At 56.5% G+C, this 17,125-nt stretch overlaps 1 protein-coding gene across 3 annotated transcripts in view; it reads right to left on the bottom strand.

Moving 5' to 3' along the window:
* The window catches only part of ACSBG1 (acyl-CoA synthetase bubblegum family member 1), a 41,931-nt gene extending 27,110 nt beyond the window's left edge, over window positions 1-14,821 (bottom strand). Inside the window, exons 1-2 of one of the 3 annotated variants that reach the window (XM_032341860.1) lie at window positions 1,571-1,747; window positions 844-994 (exon numbers count right to left, since the gene is read on the bottom strand). In XM_032341860.1, the coding sequence (XP_032197751.1) occupies window positions 844-884 (41 nt within the window). In that variant the 5' untranslated portion in view covers window positions 885-994; window positions 1,571-1,747. Of the gene's footprint in view, window positions 1-843; window positions 995-1,570; window positions 1,748-14,553 lie in introns of those variants that run through there. The other 2 variants (XM_032341859.1, XM_032341861.1) reach the window with 2 other exon arrangements.
* Window positions 14,822-17,125: the final 2,304 nt, after the last annotated feature.

Genomic DNA, 17,125 nt, shown 5'->3' with positions numbered 1-17,125 from the left:
TTTGGACACTCCGGTTTGGGCCTTGAAGGCCACTCGCAACTTGGTAAGCTCCATGAGTCTGTCTGTCCTCCGGCCTTGAGAGGCCCTGAGGTACACAGCTGGAGCTCAGTAAGCATCTCGAGTCATCACCATGTGTGAGACCCACAAGCCAAGAGGAACCCTCGTTTTCCATGGGAGCCCCTCCTGGATGGGGGTCCACCTCCTTGCTACTCGTTCGCTTTTCCCTTTCCACTTTCAACAGCCAAGCCACTGTGCCGTATGCAACATGTGTTCAAGAACTGCTTTCTAGGGCGCCTGGGTGGCTTGGTGGGTTAAGCCGCTGCCTTCGGCTCAGGTCGTGGTCTCAGGGTCCTGGGATCGAGCTCCGCATCGGGCTCTCTGCTCAGCAGGGAGCCTGCTTCCTCCTCTCTCTCTCTCTGCCTGCCTCTCTGCCTGCTTGTGATCTCTCTCTGTCAAATAAATAAATAAAATCTTTAAAAAAAAAAAAAAAAAAAAAAAAAGAACTGCTTTCTAAGGTTCATCAGAACCGGCCTGTCTGGGCTCAGCTCCTCTGGCTGTGTGACCCTGGGCAAGTCACTGTCCCTCTCTGAGCCTCGGGGTCCTGGGCCAGCCCTGCATCTGTGGTGAGGCTATGGGACCCTGCAAAGTGCCTCGTGCGCTCAGCGGCTCTCCCGTATTGCTGGGGGGCGGCCAGGGGTCTTCCCGGGAGAAAGTTCTTTGATGGGATTGGGAGGGTGACTCCGCGGAAAGAAAGGCGCCAAGCCCAGGCCTGGGGGTCCAGGCACCGTGCCCGTGCCGTGCGGGGACTGTCTCTGGGACGAGGGTGGGGTCCTGGTTCCTTACACGGTCCTCAGGACGGAGCTGGCAGACCTGAGCAGGAGCATCTCTGGCGTGGTCCCCGTGGGGCGGCTGTGCCCCTCGAGCTCCCCCAGGAGAGAGTGGGGACCGCAGGGGACGCATCAGCCCCAGAGAGGCCTCGCTCCGCCAAACCGCCCTGCAACAGAGACACAGCGTGCGTCACGGCCCGCGGCCGGGCTGGGTGAGGACGCGGGTGCCCTCCCTGCTAGGCAGGACTCACCGGCTCCTGGGGCCGGGCACCTGACTGTAGTCTGCCGCCTGCTGAGCCCACACACCGGATTGTATCGAGAACAGCACTGATTCGCCTTCGGGCTCCAGTTTCTCTTCCCAGGGCCAGGCGGCGCTGACCAGGATGAGCAGACCCACCGGGTCCCGGGACTCCTGCGCCTCCCGCCGCCCGCCCTGGCTGCCTTCCCTATTCCTCTTCCCGTTCCCACCTCTCTCCGCCCGGGGTGCAAACGGGAGACCTTATCTCCGGAAACTCAGCCGAGGATTTCCAGTTCAGGGCCTTGCCCAGACATTCCCCGAATCCTAAAAGGCCCGGGCTGGGAGAGGAGCAGCTCCTCCTCCAGATCCCACTGTCCCCGCCGCGGCGGCGGAAGCCAGGCTCGCCAGCAGCCCGGCAGAGAGCGGCTTCCTCGGGGCCTCTCTGACCCCCCCCCCACGGTGGTCCATGCCCCTGCTTCTCCTTAGTCCATATGGCCTGTCTCACCTCGAAGGTCGGTTGGACCCCCGCGGCTCTCTCAGGATCCCAGGTTCCGGGCCGAAAACCCCGTGGAGGCAGCCCCAGGTCCAGCCCCACAGGGGGCTTACCTGCCTCCCCGAGGCAGAGGCAGGGACAGGGCTCGGCGTTCCCTGCGCGCCGCCGGCTAAGGCTCCCAGTGTGGGAGCTGGTGCTGCCTGAGCTCCAGGTAATGAGGCAGGGGGGCCGGGCATGCGTGGGGACCCGCCCCAGCCTGCCCCGGGGCTGTGGGTGAGGTGTGTCCCCAGACACCTCTGACCCACCTGGCACAGGCCCAGCTGCCCACCTGCGAGCCTTACACAAGAGGACGGGGAACAGGCGAGGAAGAGGGCCCCGCCGGTGTGGGTTGGGGAGCCAGTCTGCTGGTGCCGCCCTCGGCTGGGCACTGCTCCTGAAGCCTGCCCGGGCCCCAGCGGCAGGGTACAAGCTTGACTTTTGGTTTGGTTTTGACTTTTTAACTTTTCGGTACTAAATGCACGCCCGGTGTCCAGCAGCCCCGGTGTGCCTTCCCCTTGCAGTCTCCCAGCCCTGCAGCGGAGGCTTCGTGGAGAGCTCTGAGCTCTGGGCGAGGCAGCACAGAGGTCTGGAGAGCCTGGGACGGGGTCGACGTCGTGTGCCCAGCCAGAGGCAGAACAGGGATGGGACCCCGGGTCTCCGTGAACCAGGACACCATGGGTGCTACATTTACCCATCCTCTGCGTCATGAAACAGTCCCCTGCTCCCTCACCTCTGCCTCGGGAGGGTCCCTGTCCCGCGGCAGCCAGCGTCCTGCCCTGTGCCCTTTTGCCCTCTTGTGCCCCCTCTGCTTCTCCCCCCCGGGACTTGGCAGGATTGTCACATCAAGCCCAAACCTTCGAACACCAGGACCCCGCTCCTTGGAAACTCCTCCCAGCTGCCCTTCCAGCCCGGGAGGTCCCCACCTTTACTCATCAATTGCAAGCTACGGCTTCAGGATCTGGACTGCTTCTGGGGGAGGTGACGACATGCAGAGCCCCGCTGGGTGTTGAGGGCATTGTAAGTCCCTTCGGAGGGTCCAGGGGCAGGACACCAGTTGTTCCAAGGGCCTGAACCCAGTCAGATGGCAGATACCCTCCAGACGGCCCCAGGAAGCTGGTATGCCAATGCCAGTGGACCAACTTCAAGAAAATTCTGCCTTTCACCAAATTCCAGTTCCTTCAAGTTCCCTTTTCCTGGCCATGCACGCCCACAGCGGCCTCAGGACACCCTGACAGTTTGGGTCTGGGGCACTAGCCCTGAGCCTCCCATGGGTTATGTGCTCCTTTGAGAACCTGCCAGAAGGCCCCTCCTCACCCCCCCATCCGTGCTTTGAAAGGGTTCCCAGCTCCCGCGAACCCCAGGAAGGAATGCAGGCCTCCTCTGTCCCCAGGACATGGATGATGCCCGCTGAGGGCCGAGGGCTCCACGCTGGTGGTGTTAATGATTAGAGTTGGCGCTGGGCATGGCTGTGGGTGGGGTGGGGGATGGCATCAGAAATGGCCTCCATTCAAGGGCTGGCAGCTACCCCATGCCCAGGCCTCGGCACTCCCCGGACAGCTGGATCTACAGCAGTTCCTAAACAGACGAGGAGGCCGAGAGGCTCCTTCTGGGATCAGGGTGGCTTGGGAGATATATCGTCTTCACTTTCCATCCCCTTGCAAAATCCACAAACTGGCCTTCCTCCTCCTCCAGGAAGCCCTCTGGGAGGGACCCTCTGGAACCGCTCTAGCTAACCCCCTCCCAGAGCATGCAGTCTAGAGGCTGGGTGTTGTTTTGTTAAGCATAACCGTCTACCGTGAAGTAAAAATTCTAATGAAGCCCATATTCCCTGGAAATGATCTGACCCTTCCCCAGGACTGACAGCACCAAGAGGATTCCCCCTTCTACCACAGGGAGTGGTTCAGTACCTCCCCTGTGTGGGGGGTCTGGGGGCCAAGGGAGCCAGCCAGCCTGGCTCGTGCCTCGAAGGCTGAGAGGTGACAGCAGTCCGGGGACCGTCCGTGAATGGAGGAGCATTCAGGGTCACTGGGGCACCAAACCCAGGCTGGGTGGGGGGGCGGCTCAGCGAAATTAAAGGAGACAGTTGGCAAGGAGAGAGGATGCGTCTATTTGGCCAGAGACGAAGGATGTGTTCTGAGGGGAGGCAGCTGAGACCCCGTGACAGACCAGCTCCTGGGGGACCCAGGGCACGAGTGGTCTAAGCCAAGTTTGCCACACCCACTAGAAGGAACATATTTGTGGCAGGCACCTGGGGACTGAGTCCCCAGGGCAAGGCCCCCACAGAGGTGTGTTTGGGGAGTGGCGTGCTTGGCTTCTGCCATGTTGGGTGAGGCCGGCCAGCTCGGTTCTAACCGAGCTCTGGCCACACCCAGAGTCTCCAGCCCTGTCGGGACAAAGCTCACAGGCTTGCATGGGGATGAACTTGTCCATCGTCAGGCTCTCTTGCAAAACCCAGACTGAGCCGGGAAGCATTCCCGTCCTGCCCAAGACAAAGTGTTCTGGACACTGAGCCCTGTGGCTTCTAGCTTGGGGCCTGCCCCAGATGGGTGATCGTGGGTGAGTCCTTGGTCCTCTCTGGGCCCGCCTTGCACCGGTAAAGGGTGATTTGGCATCTGGGCCGGAATTCAGCTGCCTCGGGCAGGGACAAGGCTGCCAGATGGGGTGTTACCAGGCCCCTAGCCCAGAGGGGGCAGAGGGAAAGCCGGCAGAAATAATAATTTTATGTAAACAGCCAGTAGCTAGCATTTATGTGGCTCCACATGTCAGGCCTTCTCTCTACACCTTGTACAGACGTGAACAGAGGCAGCCCTCAGACGGCCGATGAGGGCACTTCCTGTCCCTGTCACTAGTGTCCACTGCTCTTCTTCTTCTTTTTTTTTTTTAAAGATTTTATTTATTTATTTGACAAAGAGCAAGGGAGGGAACACAAGCAGGAGGAGTGGGAGAGGGGGAAGCAGGCTTCCCACCAAGCAGAGAGCCCGATACATGACTCGATCCCAGGACCCTGAGATCGTGACCTGAGCCGAAGGCAGAGGCTTAACCCACTGAGCCACCCAGGTGCCCCTCATTTCACTTTTTTAAAAGTTCAATCTAACATCTCCTGAGCCCTTAGCATATGGCAGGTGCTGCTCCACTCGTTTTACATGTGCAAAGTCACTCAATTATACCCACAGTCCTGTGAAGTAGGTACCGAATTCTAATCTGCATCATACGGGCTATGGAACCACAGAGAGCTGAAGTGCTGAAGCTGACGCAGCTGGTGATCAGAATATTTGGGATTCAAAGCCAGGTAGTCTGACTCCAGACTTCAAACTCTCAAGCACCGTACACAGTGCCCGAACGTGGCTGGGTGTCTGCCAGGCTCCGGGGCCGCTGCACACAGCCAGCAACATGGGAACTCTTAGGAGTGACTGACTCAGAAAGGCAGAGCCCTGTGGCTGAAACACCAGCTGACGCTCCTGCAGATTTAAACCCTTTGAATCAACATACTCCCAACCTATCATAACAATATCTAGCATATAACAAAAAATGACCAGACATCCGAAAAAGCAAGAAATTTGAGCCAAAACTGAGGGAAAAAAGCAGTCAACAGAAACAAACTTGGATCTGACGCAGATGTTGAGATGAGCGTGCCAGGACTTTAACGCAGTTCCTAACACATGTTTGATGATTGAAAGAAAAAATAGCGACATCATTGATGAATAACGGAGGGTTGCCCATGAAAATGGAAAGTATAAGGGAAGTACAATCTCTGAATGAAAATCCCAGCAGATGAGATTTAACAGCAGATTTGAGACCATCAGAAAAATGTTGTGAACTTGAAGACAGAACAGTAGAAATTATTCAATCAAAAGAATAGGGAGAAAAAAAGGTTTTTAAAAATTAAACATAACAAAACATTGTTGAAAGAAATTAAGATCTAAACAAATGGAAAGTCATCTTAAGATCAAGAGATTTAATATTAAGATGACAATTACACCCCCCCCCCACCAAACTGATCTACAGGTCAACATAATCCCTATCAAAATCCCAGATGACTTAGTTTTCAGAAATCAACAAGCTGGTCTAAAGTTTATATGAAAATTCAAAAGCCCCAGAATAGTCAAAACAATATTGAAAAAGAGCAAAGCTGAAGGATTCACACCTCTTGATTTCAAACCACACTACACATCTATAGTCATTTAGACAACGTAGTGCAGTGCAAGGATATGTGTGTGGATAAAGGGAGCAGAACATGGAGTCCAGAACTCAAGTTTGCATATACTGTCTACTGGTTTCCAACGAGGTCACCAAGACCATTCAGTAGGGGAAGAATAGTCTTTTCAACAAATATCTCTGGGACAGCTGGATATCCACATGCAGAAGAATGAAGTTGGACCCCACCATACTCAAAAAAATTAAAGTCAAAGTCTTAACAGTAAGAGCTAAAACTTTAACCATTAGAAGAAAATCGAAGTCTATGAAGCCTGGGGTTAGGCACAGCCTTCTGAGACACAATGTCAAGAGCAGAAGCAGCAAGAGAAAAACACATAAATTGGACTACATCAAAATTAAGCCTTCTTGTGCTTCAAGGACAGCATCAATAAAGCAAAGAGATAACCTGCAAAATGGGAGAAAACATTTGCAAATTATATTTCTGCTAAGAGAATTACATGCAGAATATACAAAGAACCCTTACAACTCAACAAGATGACAAGTAACCTGATTAAAACCAGGCAAAGTGTTTCAGTGGACATTTCTGCAAGATGCACGGGTGGACAACAGCTACACACAGGGGTGCTCAGCACAGCCAGCCGTCAGGAAATCAAAACCAGGAGACAATCCACCCTGCTCCTGGACGGCTGTAGTCGGAGATGAGGAGGAGTGCTGAGTGGGTGGGAGGCATCAGAGCCCCTGCACACAGCTGCTGGGGACTCGGGGGGCGGGGTGTAGCCACCATAGGGAACAGTCTGGCGGGTCCTCAGAGTCATCCTATGACCCAGCGACTCTACCCCTACATAGACACCTGAGGGAAATACAAACACGTCCAGATAAATCCCTGAGCATGTGTTTCTGGCAGCGTCATGAACTGCGGCCATTAAGTGAAAACAACCCAAATGTCCTCCAGCTGATGAGAGGGCGAGCAGAATGGGGCGCTTCCCTGCACTGGAATGTGAGCTGGCCGTCCACTGAACGAGCACGGCCACACAGCACGACGTGGCTGAATCACGAAAGCAGGATTAGTGAAAGAAGCCATTCACGGTAGATGATACACAAGTTCACTGACATAAAATGTCCAGAAGAAGCAACCATTTGAACTGTAAAATTCAATAATTTTTAATATTTTCACAGTTGTGCCGTCATCATCATGGTCATTTTGAGAACATTTTTGTCATCTCCAGAAGAAACCCTGAACCTCTTAGCAGTTACCTTCCATTTCGACTCAAGCCCCCCAACCCTAAGCAACTGTTAACCTACTCTTACTCTATAGATTTGCTTCTTCTGCGCGTTATCTCTCAAGAAGCCGACAGAGAGGTCCACTGGCATAATTAAAGTTTTTGGCCAACAACCAACGTGGTAAATTAAAAACTGTCCCCCCAAAATATCCATCTCTTAGTCTCTGGAACCTGTGACTATTACCTTATATGACAAAAGGGAATTTTGCAGACGTGATTAAATTAAGGATCTTAAGACAGGGAGATTGACCTGGACCCTCCAGGTGGGCCCTAACCGCAGTCCCCTGTATGCTTACAAGAGCCAGGCAGAGGGAGACACACATAGGAGACAGTCCGTGTGACCACAGAGGCAGAGATTGGAGTGGTGAAGCCCCAGGTCAAGGACAAATGCTGGACGATGGATAGCTGAGGGACAGAATCTCTCTGAGAGCCTCTGGAGGGGGTCACAGCCCTGCGGACACCTTGACTTGAGCCCCATAAAAGTGTGACTTCCAGAACTTCAGAATAAATGTCTGCTGTCTGAAGCCACCAGGTTTGTGGTGACCTGTCACAGTGTCCACAGGAAACAAATACAAGTTTTCAGCAGGTCCTCCAAGTCCAGATGTCTGGCACCTGGCTGACTGATACCTTGACTATGACCTCCAGAGACCCTGAGTCAGAGCCCCTCTGCTAAGCTGCTTGTGACCCATGGAAACCATGAAAAATAATAAATAATCGTTATTGGTTTGAGGCTGACGGGATTGCACCAGAAGGACCATAAATCTCCAGAAAGGAATGCAGCAGTTCCTCCAAGTCCAGATGTCTGGCACCTGGCTGACTGATGCCTTGACTATGACCTCCAGAGACCCTGAGTCAGAGCCCCTCTGCTAAGCTGCTTGTGACTCATGGAAACCATGAAAAATAATAAATAATCGTTATTGGTTTGAGGCTGACGGGGATTGCACCAGAAGGACCATAAATCTCCAGAAAGGAATGAAGGTCACTGGAAATGCCAATGCTGTCAGGAACAGGGAAGGATGTCCCCTCTACATAAGTTCCATTGGAGGTTCTAGCCCGTGCGATAAGATAAGAAAACTTAAAGACATAATGACTGGAAAGGAAGAAATACAGCATACAGCTATCTTTATTAACAGATAACAAAACTTTGCAAATAAAAAATCCTAGGGAGGGCCTCCCCAAAAAGTTACTAGAACTAATAAAAGAATTTAGTAAGATCACAAAGGTCAATAATTTAAAAAATCAATTGTTTTACTATCTACCAACAATAAATGTTGGACAATTAAGTGTGAAATACATTTACATAGCATCAAAAGCCATACAATTCTTAGGAACAAATGGAAGAAAAAGTGTGCAAGAAATCTACACTGAAAATTACAAATCACAGATAAGAGGAATCAGAGACCTAAATAAATGAAAATACAGACTATGTTCATGGATCAGAAGAGTCTCCCTCATTCCCTATCAAAGTTCCAACGGCCTTTTTTTGCAGAGACTGACAAGATGATTCTAACCTTTGTGTGTGGACACAAAGGAGTGAGTGTGTTAGTCATTTATCGTTACATAACAAGCATCCTAAAATGCAGTCACTTAAGCACTGATAACCTCAGAGCTGCCGTGGGTCAGAAGTCTGGTGTGGCTTTGCAGTTGCCTCTGGCTCGAAGCTTCGCACAGGCCACAGTCAAACTGTCCTCCAGGCTGCGTCTCATCTGGAGGTTTGACTGGGGGAGGACCGGCTTCCAAGCTTACTCCTGTCTTTGCTCGTGTTTGGTCCCTGGCAGATCATTGGGCCGAGGGCCTCAGCTCTCTCCTTCTTGGCCAGAGGTCTCCCTCGGCCCTTGCCACAGGGGCCTCTCCCTCAGAACGAGCAAGAAAATGAAGGTGAAAGCATGAGCCTTTTGTGACCTAACTTCTGAAGCGAAATCCCATGGCTTCTGCGATTCTCCACTTGTTAGAGATGAGTCACTAGCTCAGCGCACACCCAGAGGTGGCCATTGCACAGAATCCGGAGGCAAGAGTCCTAGAACAACTTAGAGGCCGCCAATGGCACTGGCCGTTGCCCAAGCAGGAGGAAAGAACCACATGGGGGACCAAGACTGCCTGGTTTCAAGACTTACAATGCAGCCAGGGCAAAGGAGACAATATGGTAGGAACATCAGGATGGAAGACTGGCTCCGGGAAGAAAGTCCAGAAAAAGGCCCACACGCATATGGTCAAATGATTTTTTTCTTTTCTTTTCTTTTTTTTTTTTTTTTACAAAGGAGACTTGGCAGCTTAATAGTGAAAAAAATTATTTTTGACAAATGGCACTTGAATCAATGTGTGGCAAAATATTAATTTGACACAGATCATATACATCAATGTAAAAGCTAAAGTTATCAGTGTCTCCAACCATAAAAGAAAAAAAAAAGATATTATTTATTTATTTGACAGAGAGAGAGATCACAATCAGGCAGAGAGGCAGGCAGAGAGAGAGGGGGAAGCAGGCTCCCTGCTGAGCAGAGAGCCTGATGTGGGACTCGATCCCAGGGCCCTGAGATTGTGACCTGAGCTGAAGGCAGAGGCTTAACCCACTGAGCCACCCAGGCGCCCCAAGGAGACTATTTTATCAAAGAGAAGACGTTTTTTCATCAAGACAGCATTGCAAAAGGGAAAATAAGCCATAAGGTGGGAGAAAATATTGGCACGCCCTATATCTAATGAGGGACTGATGTCCAGAACGTAGGAAGAATCTCGACAAACAAGAGCAAAAGGGCTAAGTGCAGTTACGAAATGGGCTGGAGATTTGAACAGACCTCACAACAGAATGTGGAGAAACGTCCCGTCGGCACTCGGAAGCAGGCTCAACACCATTAGCAGGGCAACGAACACCGAACCCACAGGGAGACTCCACCGCTCACCCCGCAGAGTGGCTCGCAAAGAACAGTGCTCCCAGCACCGGCAGAGATGCGGGATGACGGAGACGCCAGCGCGGAGGGCACGACCCGACTCCGTGGAGACGAGTCTGGTGGCTTCTTCAAACATCCTCCCCGCCCCCCACCCCCGCCGGAGCCGGCAGTAGGATCCCAGGGGTTGAGCCAAGAAAACAAATACGCCGGTCACAAAACACGCTCGGCAAGAATGCTCCTTACAGCTCTGTTCATAAAATCCTCAATCTGGAAACAGCCCAAATGTCCGGAAGAGAGGATAATCCAAGTGTGGAAGAGCGCGGAGCAGAGTTCACCCCGCAGCGCAGAAGGGTGAGTGGCAGAAACACTTAGCCACAGGGTGAGTCTCACAGGGAGGAGGGAACAGGCACCTGCTGTGTGACCCATTAACAGGACGTCCAGAAATTGCCAGAGCAGGGTCTGTTCCCACGGGCTGCTGACGTAAGTAAGAGTGGGCGAGGGAGGACTGTCGGGGAGTAGGAGAACGTCCTGGGATGATGAAACCTTCGGTGTTTCTACCGTGTCGCCGAGCCCACTGATCAAGTTCTACTCACCTTTGTGCGTCGCACTCTATAAACAACTTCCTTCCATTAATACAGGACGCAACCTATTAGGTTCTGCATATGTAAAGTCTAGTTTACAGCTGCTTGGGGCTAGAGTCTGAGCTCGGTCCCATACGTCCCTCCCATGGCCATGACCTTCACAGTTTTCAAAGCACCATCCCAGCCCTGACCTCAAGTGTCCCTCACCGGCTCCCTTGCAAGGGGCCAGGACTGCCTGGGAGGAGAGAGTGATGTAGGGATTTCTCTAAATGAAACCACATCTTTTGCAGGGACAAAGTAGTAGTGAGTTCCCTATCACTGGAGTTTTGAAGTCAGGGTAGGTTGATAATTTATGAACATTCTGATGGAGCAGGTTAGACTCAGTGACCTAAAAAAACACCCCAGTGACCTGAGGGTCTATCATTCGAGGGCTTGCGTGGGGACAGATTAAGTCAGCTTTGGGCCCAGTGTCCTGACTCTAGGCCAGCTTAGGTTCTGGCGTCCCCAGCCAACAGCTTGGCATCCCCTGCAAGGACCCAGAGCTGGCCTGGGCTGACCTGCATCCCAAAGGCATCCGGATCTGTATTCAGATGTCCGGGACCGGGGACTCTGACTCTACCGATGTGCCCTTTGCCCAGGGACTGTTGGCATCTGCACCAGCCTTCCTGGGGCACGTAGACTCCCAAGCTCTCTGCCTGTGCCCACTGGCCTTGCACACTCTCAAACACTCTGAGCTTCTTCCTGTCTCAGGGCCTTTGCATGTGCTGTGACTTTTTCCTAGAAAGCTCCCCTAATCACCCCTTCCTCGACACCTAAGATCTCAGCTTAGGTGTTGCTTCTCCTAAGGGGTTGTCAAGCCTAGCCTGGACATCTGTTATGTGCTATCCATAATTTCCTTAAAAATATTACCAACAATTTAAAGACAATTTTTATTGCGATAAAACATATGTGACACAAATGGGCCAGTTTAGCCGTTTTCGAGTAGTGTTTGGTGCCATTGCTCATCCTCTCCCCCCATTCCTGAGTCCTCCGTGGCACGTTCGCAATGACAAGTCCATAGGTCATTGCACAATTACAGTGTGATGTGGGTCTTCGTGGCATGGGTGTAAACTCGCTCCTCAGGTCAAGAGCCTGCCTGGTTTTCCGTGATGACTCTGCCGGGCTCAGCACAGGGCCTGACGTCGTCAGTGATGAATGATTTTGCCTAAGTGAACGTGTGTTTGTGAAAGCAGAGAAAAACAATGAAGATGCCACAACAACAAACCAAACGCCCCACCCTAGCCGTGTTTTGTACACAGGGGAGCAGGGAGGCGGCCGGGGAGAACCTGGAGGTACTGGGTAACCCCCCTTGTTTCGAAGGCCTGTATCCTTCCCCTAGTATTTGCATTTTAACTGTTCCTCCTAGGCTTACCCAGCGCAGAGATGGGGAGCTCACCCCTTGTCCTCCTTGGGAAGCTCCGTCAGGGAGAACAGCCTCCATCCCCAGGCTTGCTGGGGCCCTGCCTGCCTCACGTCCCTGGCTCCCGCAGGCCATCTCTCTGCACCCAGTCTTTGGGTGGGCCCTGCCGGGAGGGGCAGTTGGGAGCCCAGGGCGAGTGTGGTCTGCTCACTGTCCTTCCCTGGACCAGACTCGGCCCTGCAGGCTCCCATCTCTGGCCTCCAGCCTCCAGCCTCCAGCCCACCCCGCCACCTTCCTCTCCCCCCATACTGGGCTCTCCTCTGCTTCTGTGCTCTCGGGGCTCCTCAGGGCCAGCTGCTCCGGCCGCGGCCACCCCTCATCGGGCCACACCACCCCGTCCAGACCTAGAAGTTAGCCCGGCCCGTTCTGACCGGTCTAACGAGGCCCTTGACTTGCCCTCACCCACACCTTCAGTCCTGGCGGTGCTGCCCCCTGGGCGTCCACGACCTCCCAGCCCCAGAATGGCTGCTTTCCCCGGGTTCCTTTGAAGGCCTTCCTCCAAGCTGGGCTTCTTCAGCCTCGGACAGCTGCTCTCTGTACCAGACAGAGACTCGAACAGGGGCTCTGCACACACCTAGTGGTGCTCCCGACGTCCGGCATGGCTCCCACCTTGGTCTCAAGGGGACCCTGCTCCGGCCCCGCGGCTTCTAGCTCTGCCGGCCTGGGTCTGGCTCCTTCCCTTCAACCCTGCCCAGCGCCAGCCCTGCCATCAGCTTGGCACAGGGAATTCTCGTCGCTCTGGCTGGTTGGTGCGCCAGCCCTCCTCCGGCTCAGTTCCTTCCCCACCCCGACCTCTAGTCGTCCCCTCTGCAGTCCTGGGAGCAGGGTGGGCAGATAAGGCCCCTCTCGGGCTACTGGAGGAGAGCTGGCCCGCGGTCTCGCCGTCTCACAGTCACCGGACGGACGGGGGAACGGAGGCTCTGCCAGCCAGACTTGCCCAGGGTCAGAGTAGGTCCGGAGCAGAGCGTGGTGGGAACCCAAGATCCCTTGCCACCAGCATCCCCCTGAACCACTAAGAGAGTTCCCCGCGTTGCCAGGACGTCCCCTGTGCCTGGGAGATGGCCTTCTGCTTCCGGAACCAGGCCATCCTCTCCAGCCTACGGGATCTGCCCGACTTCTCCGCAAGGCCAGTGGGGGTCAGGGTCCGTCTTCGTGGGCTCGAAGGGTGGGATTGAGGCTCAGAGAGGCCAGACGACTTACCCAGAGCCTCTAAGCAAGAAGGCAGAGGGGCAGGTCTTGTAACTGCGCTTTTAGCCCTCTTTCCCCGACGGGGACTCTGTCCCTGTCTGACGGCCTCCCTTTGCTGGTGTCTACAAACCAGGCTCAGCCTCTGTGGACCCTGCTCCTCAGCCCCTCCAGAGCGGCTGGGCCCCAGTGAGTGCACAGGACCCTTGGCCACCCCTGTCCCCATGGACCTTCTCGGCGAACCTCAGAAAACCCTGGGCTCCTGACACCACCCCCCACAACCCCAACTGCTTGTCCGCGGGCATGGGGAACCCAGAGAACCAGCAGAGCCTGGTGCTTCCTGTCAAAGGGTGAGCTTTTGAGGCCTGCCTATGAGCGCATTGCTCCCAGGATGGAGGCGGGTGCCGGGACGACCCGTGTGCAGAGCCGTCCAGAAGCTACCCCTGGGTGAGGCTGCTCCACCAGCCACCTCAAGGGGCCTCCTGACCCTCAGGATACGGCCTATGTCCGGGGAGGGAGGCTGGACCTCCTGCACTCGTGGCCTTGCGGGCAAGGACCCCCCGCTTCTGGAGGGTTCCCTGGAGACCCAGGGCCCAGCCCTTGTAGGGGCCTCTGTCTCTGAGGCTCGTTAACATTCGTCCTTTTCTCCTACCCTCTCTCTCTCTCGTTAGAATAGGGGCTGGGCGCGCTGGAGCTCAGACCTGGAAGCTCCCCTTCGTTCCCCTCGGATCCTACACAATGGGCGCCCAGACCTCTCCCATCCCTGAAGTCCCCGACTTTCTGCGTGTCTTTTCACCGGCTGGCACCCCCAGTTATTAGTCTCTCCCTCCCCAGTGGCCGGCACCCCTTCTGGGCACCGAGCACAATGTCTGGAGATGTCTGCCCTCTCCTGCCTCCTGGCTGAGCGTTCTGTGGCCGGGACTGGGTCCCTTCTTCTCAGGAGCCCCCGCTCCTTGGGCGGACAGGGCCTGGGTCTGCGTGGGTGCCAGCCAATGTCTGATTCCTCTGAATCGCGGGTTGTTAGAATACACAGCGCCGGGGCTTCGGGGAGGCCGCAGCCCAGAGAGGGGCAGGGACGTGCAAGGTCACACCGCCAGCCCGAGGTCTCCCTGTCCTCGCCTCTTATCGACTCCATGTGCCAAGGGCCCGTGGGGAGATAGGGAAGGTTCTGAAGGACTGAGGGGTCCTTCCCACATTCCACTGCAGCCCCTGGCTCACACCCCGGGGGAACCCAAGGAACAGCTCAAAGGACTCCCATCCTAGCCAGCGCTCATTCCACGGACCGTCCGGACCCTTCTTTCCATTTCCCAGATGGGGAGGCTGAGGCTCAGAGAGCAGAGCTGCCCCAGGACCCCAGGACAGAGCCCCCCGCCTAGAGCACGGACACCGGCCTGACTGACGGCGGGCTCACCTGGCGGCCGAGCTTTCCGGCGCGGGCCCGCTGGCCTGCGGGGCCCCCGCACTGTCCGGCATGCTGGGCTCCTCCGGGGTGGCCGCGTCCAGCTCCAGAGCTGTGTGGCCTCTGCGGCGGGTGTCCCACGGGGCGGGAGGCTGCCCTTGAGTGGGCAGTGGGGGCGGGCCCCAGGCTGGGGGGCGGCGACCGGAGCGGCCCCAGGAGGCCCATTTCCTCTCTATTTTCAGAAGCTCAGACCACGCCTGCTCCTGGTGGTGAAGTTGCTCAGGACGAAAACTTCACTTTTCTTGGCGGTTTTGTTTCGCTGGAGGCGAGGAGAATTTCAATGGAGCCGTGTTCTTTATGATGCAAATCTACCGGAAGCCTGGCCCCTGGGCTCCGGGCTTCTGCCCCCACAACCGTCCTCCCTGGCCTGCAGGCGGCGCTGGAGCAGAAGGGGATCCCGGCCCCAGATGCGCCAGACCCCGCCACGGCTGCTGCCCCTACGGCCCACAGCCTGCAGCCTTGCCGAGCTCACCGTCTGCCCCACCAGCCCCGGCTGGCTGTCTCCCCCCTGACCTCCCTGCCCAGGCCCTGCCCAGACAAGGGCCAGCTGAGGGGGTCCCTGACTCCTGTCCTCCAGAAGCCCAGTCTCAGGGCAGGAGAGACATTCCCGCCCTGAGGACTGTCCTGTCGTTGTCACAGGCAACTGACCCGAAGCAGACATGGGAGAGGGACCAAGGACGGAGAGCATCCAGGGCACCGAAATACAAGCACGGATCTCCCCTTGGGCGGAAGGCACACAGGGCGCCGATGGGCTTGCGGCCGTGGAGGATGGCTGGACGTGGGGCAGGGGGAGCAGGGGGCTTCCTCTGGACCCCAGAAAGCCCCCCACTGTGTAGAGGTCCCTGAAGGAGGCTGGAGCAAAGCACCACAGAATGGGAGGCATGAAACGCACAAGGTCATCGTCTCCCATTCTGGAGCTCGGCCGCGGGAGGTCGGGCAGCAGCAGCACCGCGCCCCCTCCGGGACTCCAGCAGAGCCTTTCCCTGGCCTCTCCCCGCTCTGCTGGCGCCCTCGGCAGCCCAGGCTTGGAGGTGCCGCACCCCAGTCTGTGCCTACACCCCTCACCCTGTCCTTGCCATGAGGTTGGCCATCCCGGGACTGGGGCCCACCTGACCCCATCCCACGTCGTCCTCATGGGCCCATCCTCAAAGGCCGTCCTGCCAAGTGAGGACGCATTCCAGGGCTCTGAGTGGCTGTGAGTTCTGGGGACATGAGTGGAAATTCCACACAGGAGCTGTTGGTGACGATCCCCATGTGGCGACCCCGAAAGGGGCGGTGGGGTCCGCTGGGTCGCTGGGATGCTTCCTGGCAGGTGGCGGCAGCGGGACGAGGAGGAGCTGGGCAGTCTGCGGGAAAACTCAGACATCGGCCTCCGGCCTCGGGGTGCTGCCTGCCGGCGCTGTTCACCGTACACGGGACGGGGCCCCAGAGCCTGGCTTTGAGGCCGGACCCCTCACTCCTGCCCCCTCCCTGGGACCTTGCGTGGGTCCCCGTCCCTCCCTGGGCCTCCGCTGGACTGACTGAATCATGTGGGTAAAGGTCTGAAACTGGCCACCGGGACAGGGACGGTGACCGGTGGGGGGGCCTGTTTCTGAGCTCGGGCGTGCCACGGGACCGCACCTGCAGTGGTGGGTCGGGGAGCCCGCAGCCGCGCGGCAGCAGAGTCGGAGAACGATGTCCAGTTCTTGGCTAAGATGAGGGCCTAGAAGGGTTTGGAAGGAGGTGTGCACGGGCCTAGCCAGGACACCCTGCCCCTCCCCCTCTCCTCCAGATTTTCAGGGATCCTAGGAAGGGAGCTGCCCTGGGGAGGGGTGCGGGGAGGGGCTTCCTTGGGCCATTTCTGAGGTGGAGATGACAAGGCCCCCGAGGGCCACCGAGGAGATGGTGCCGGGGCCCCAGAGATGGGAGGGTCTGGGCGGCCCCCTCCTCAGAGCAGCGGCTCCCCCTGGGGAGATGGCAGAGCTGGGGGCTGGCACGAAAGGCTGCTGGCCCCTGTGCTGGGCCCCAGGACCAAGGGCACAGGCCGGTGCAGAGAGGGTCGGTGCTGGGCTCAGGGCTGAAGGGAAGGACGGGGAGCGACCAAGCCTGGTTGAGCTGAGCTGTGTGGATGTCCGCGGGATTGGGATAGGCCCACGCAGGGGGACACGGGGTGAGGGAGAGGCTGGGGGCTGCGTGCTCTCACCCACCGGTGGCCGGCGTGGTCTGCAGCAGCGTCCGCGCTCCTGTACGCGGCCCTGCGTGGCCCCGGGGAGGGCCGCCCCTCCGGGCTCCTCGGCCACCAGAGGTCCGGCTCTCCCGCCCCCTGTCCTGGGAGGACCATGGAGGTTGTTTGCTGCAGCGGGTGGCGGTGCCTGGACCATCAGCGCTTCCCCCCAGGACAAGCTCCCACAGTGGTGCTGCCGGGGTGGGACTCAGCTTAAAGTTAGAAATGACAGTGTTGGGGACAGGGACAGACTGAACGTTCTGCCATTAGGAGGAAGAAGGGGAGAGGGTTACAATTCTTTTCACAGGCTTAGAGAACGCC

This window comes from Mustela erminea, chromosome 5 (genome assembly GCF_009829155.1).
Source record: "Mustela erminea isolate mMusErm1 chromosome 5, mMusErm1.Pri, whole genome shotgun sequence".
Taxonomy (NCBI): Eukaryota; Metazoa; Chordata; class Mammalia; order Carnivora; family Mustelidae; genus Mustela; species Mustela erminea.
This window is presented reverse-complemented; position numbering and strand designations above follow the sequence as displayed.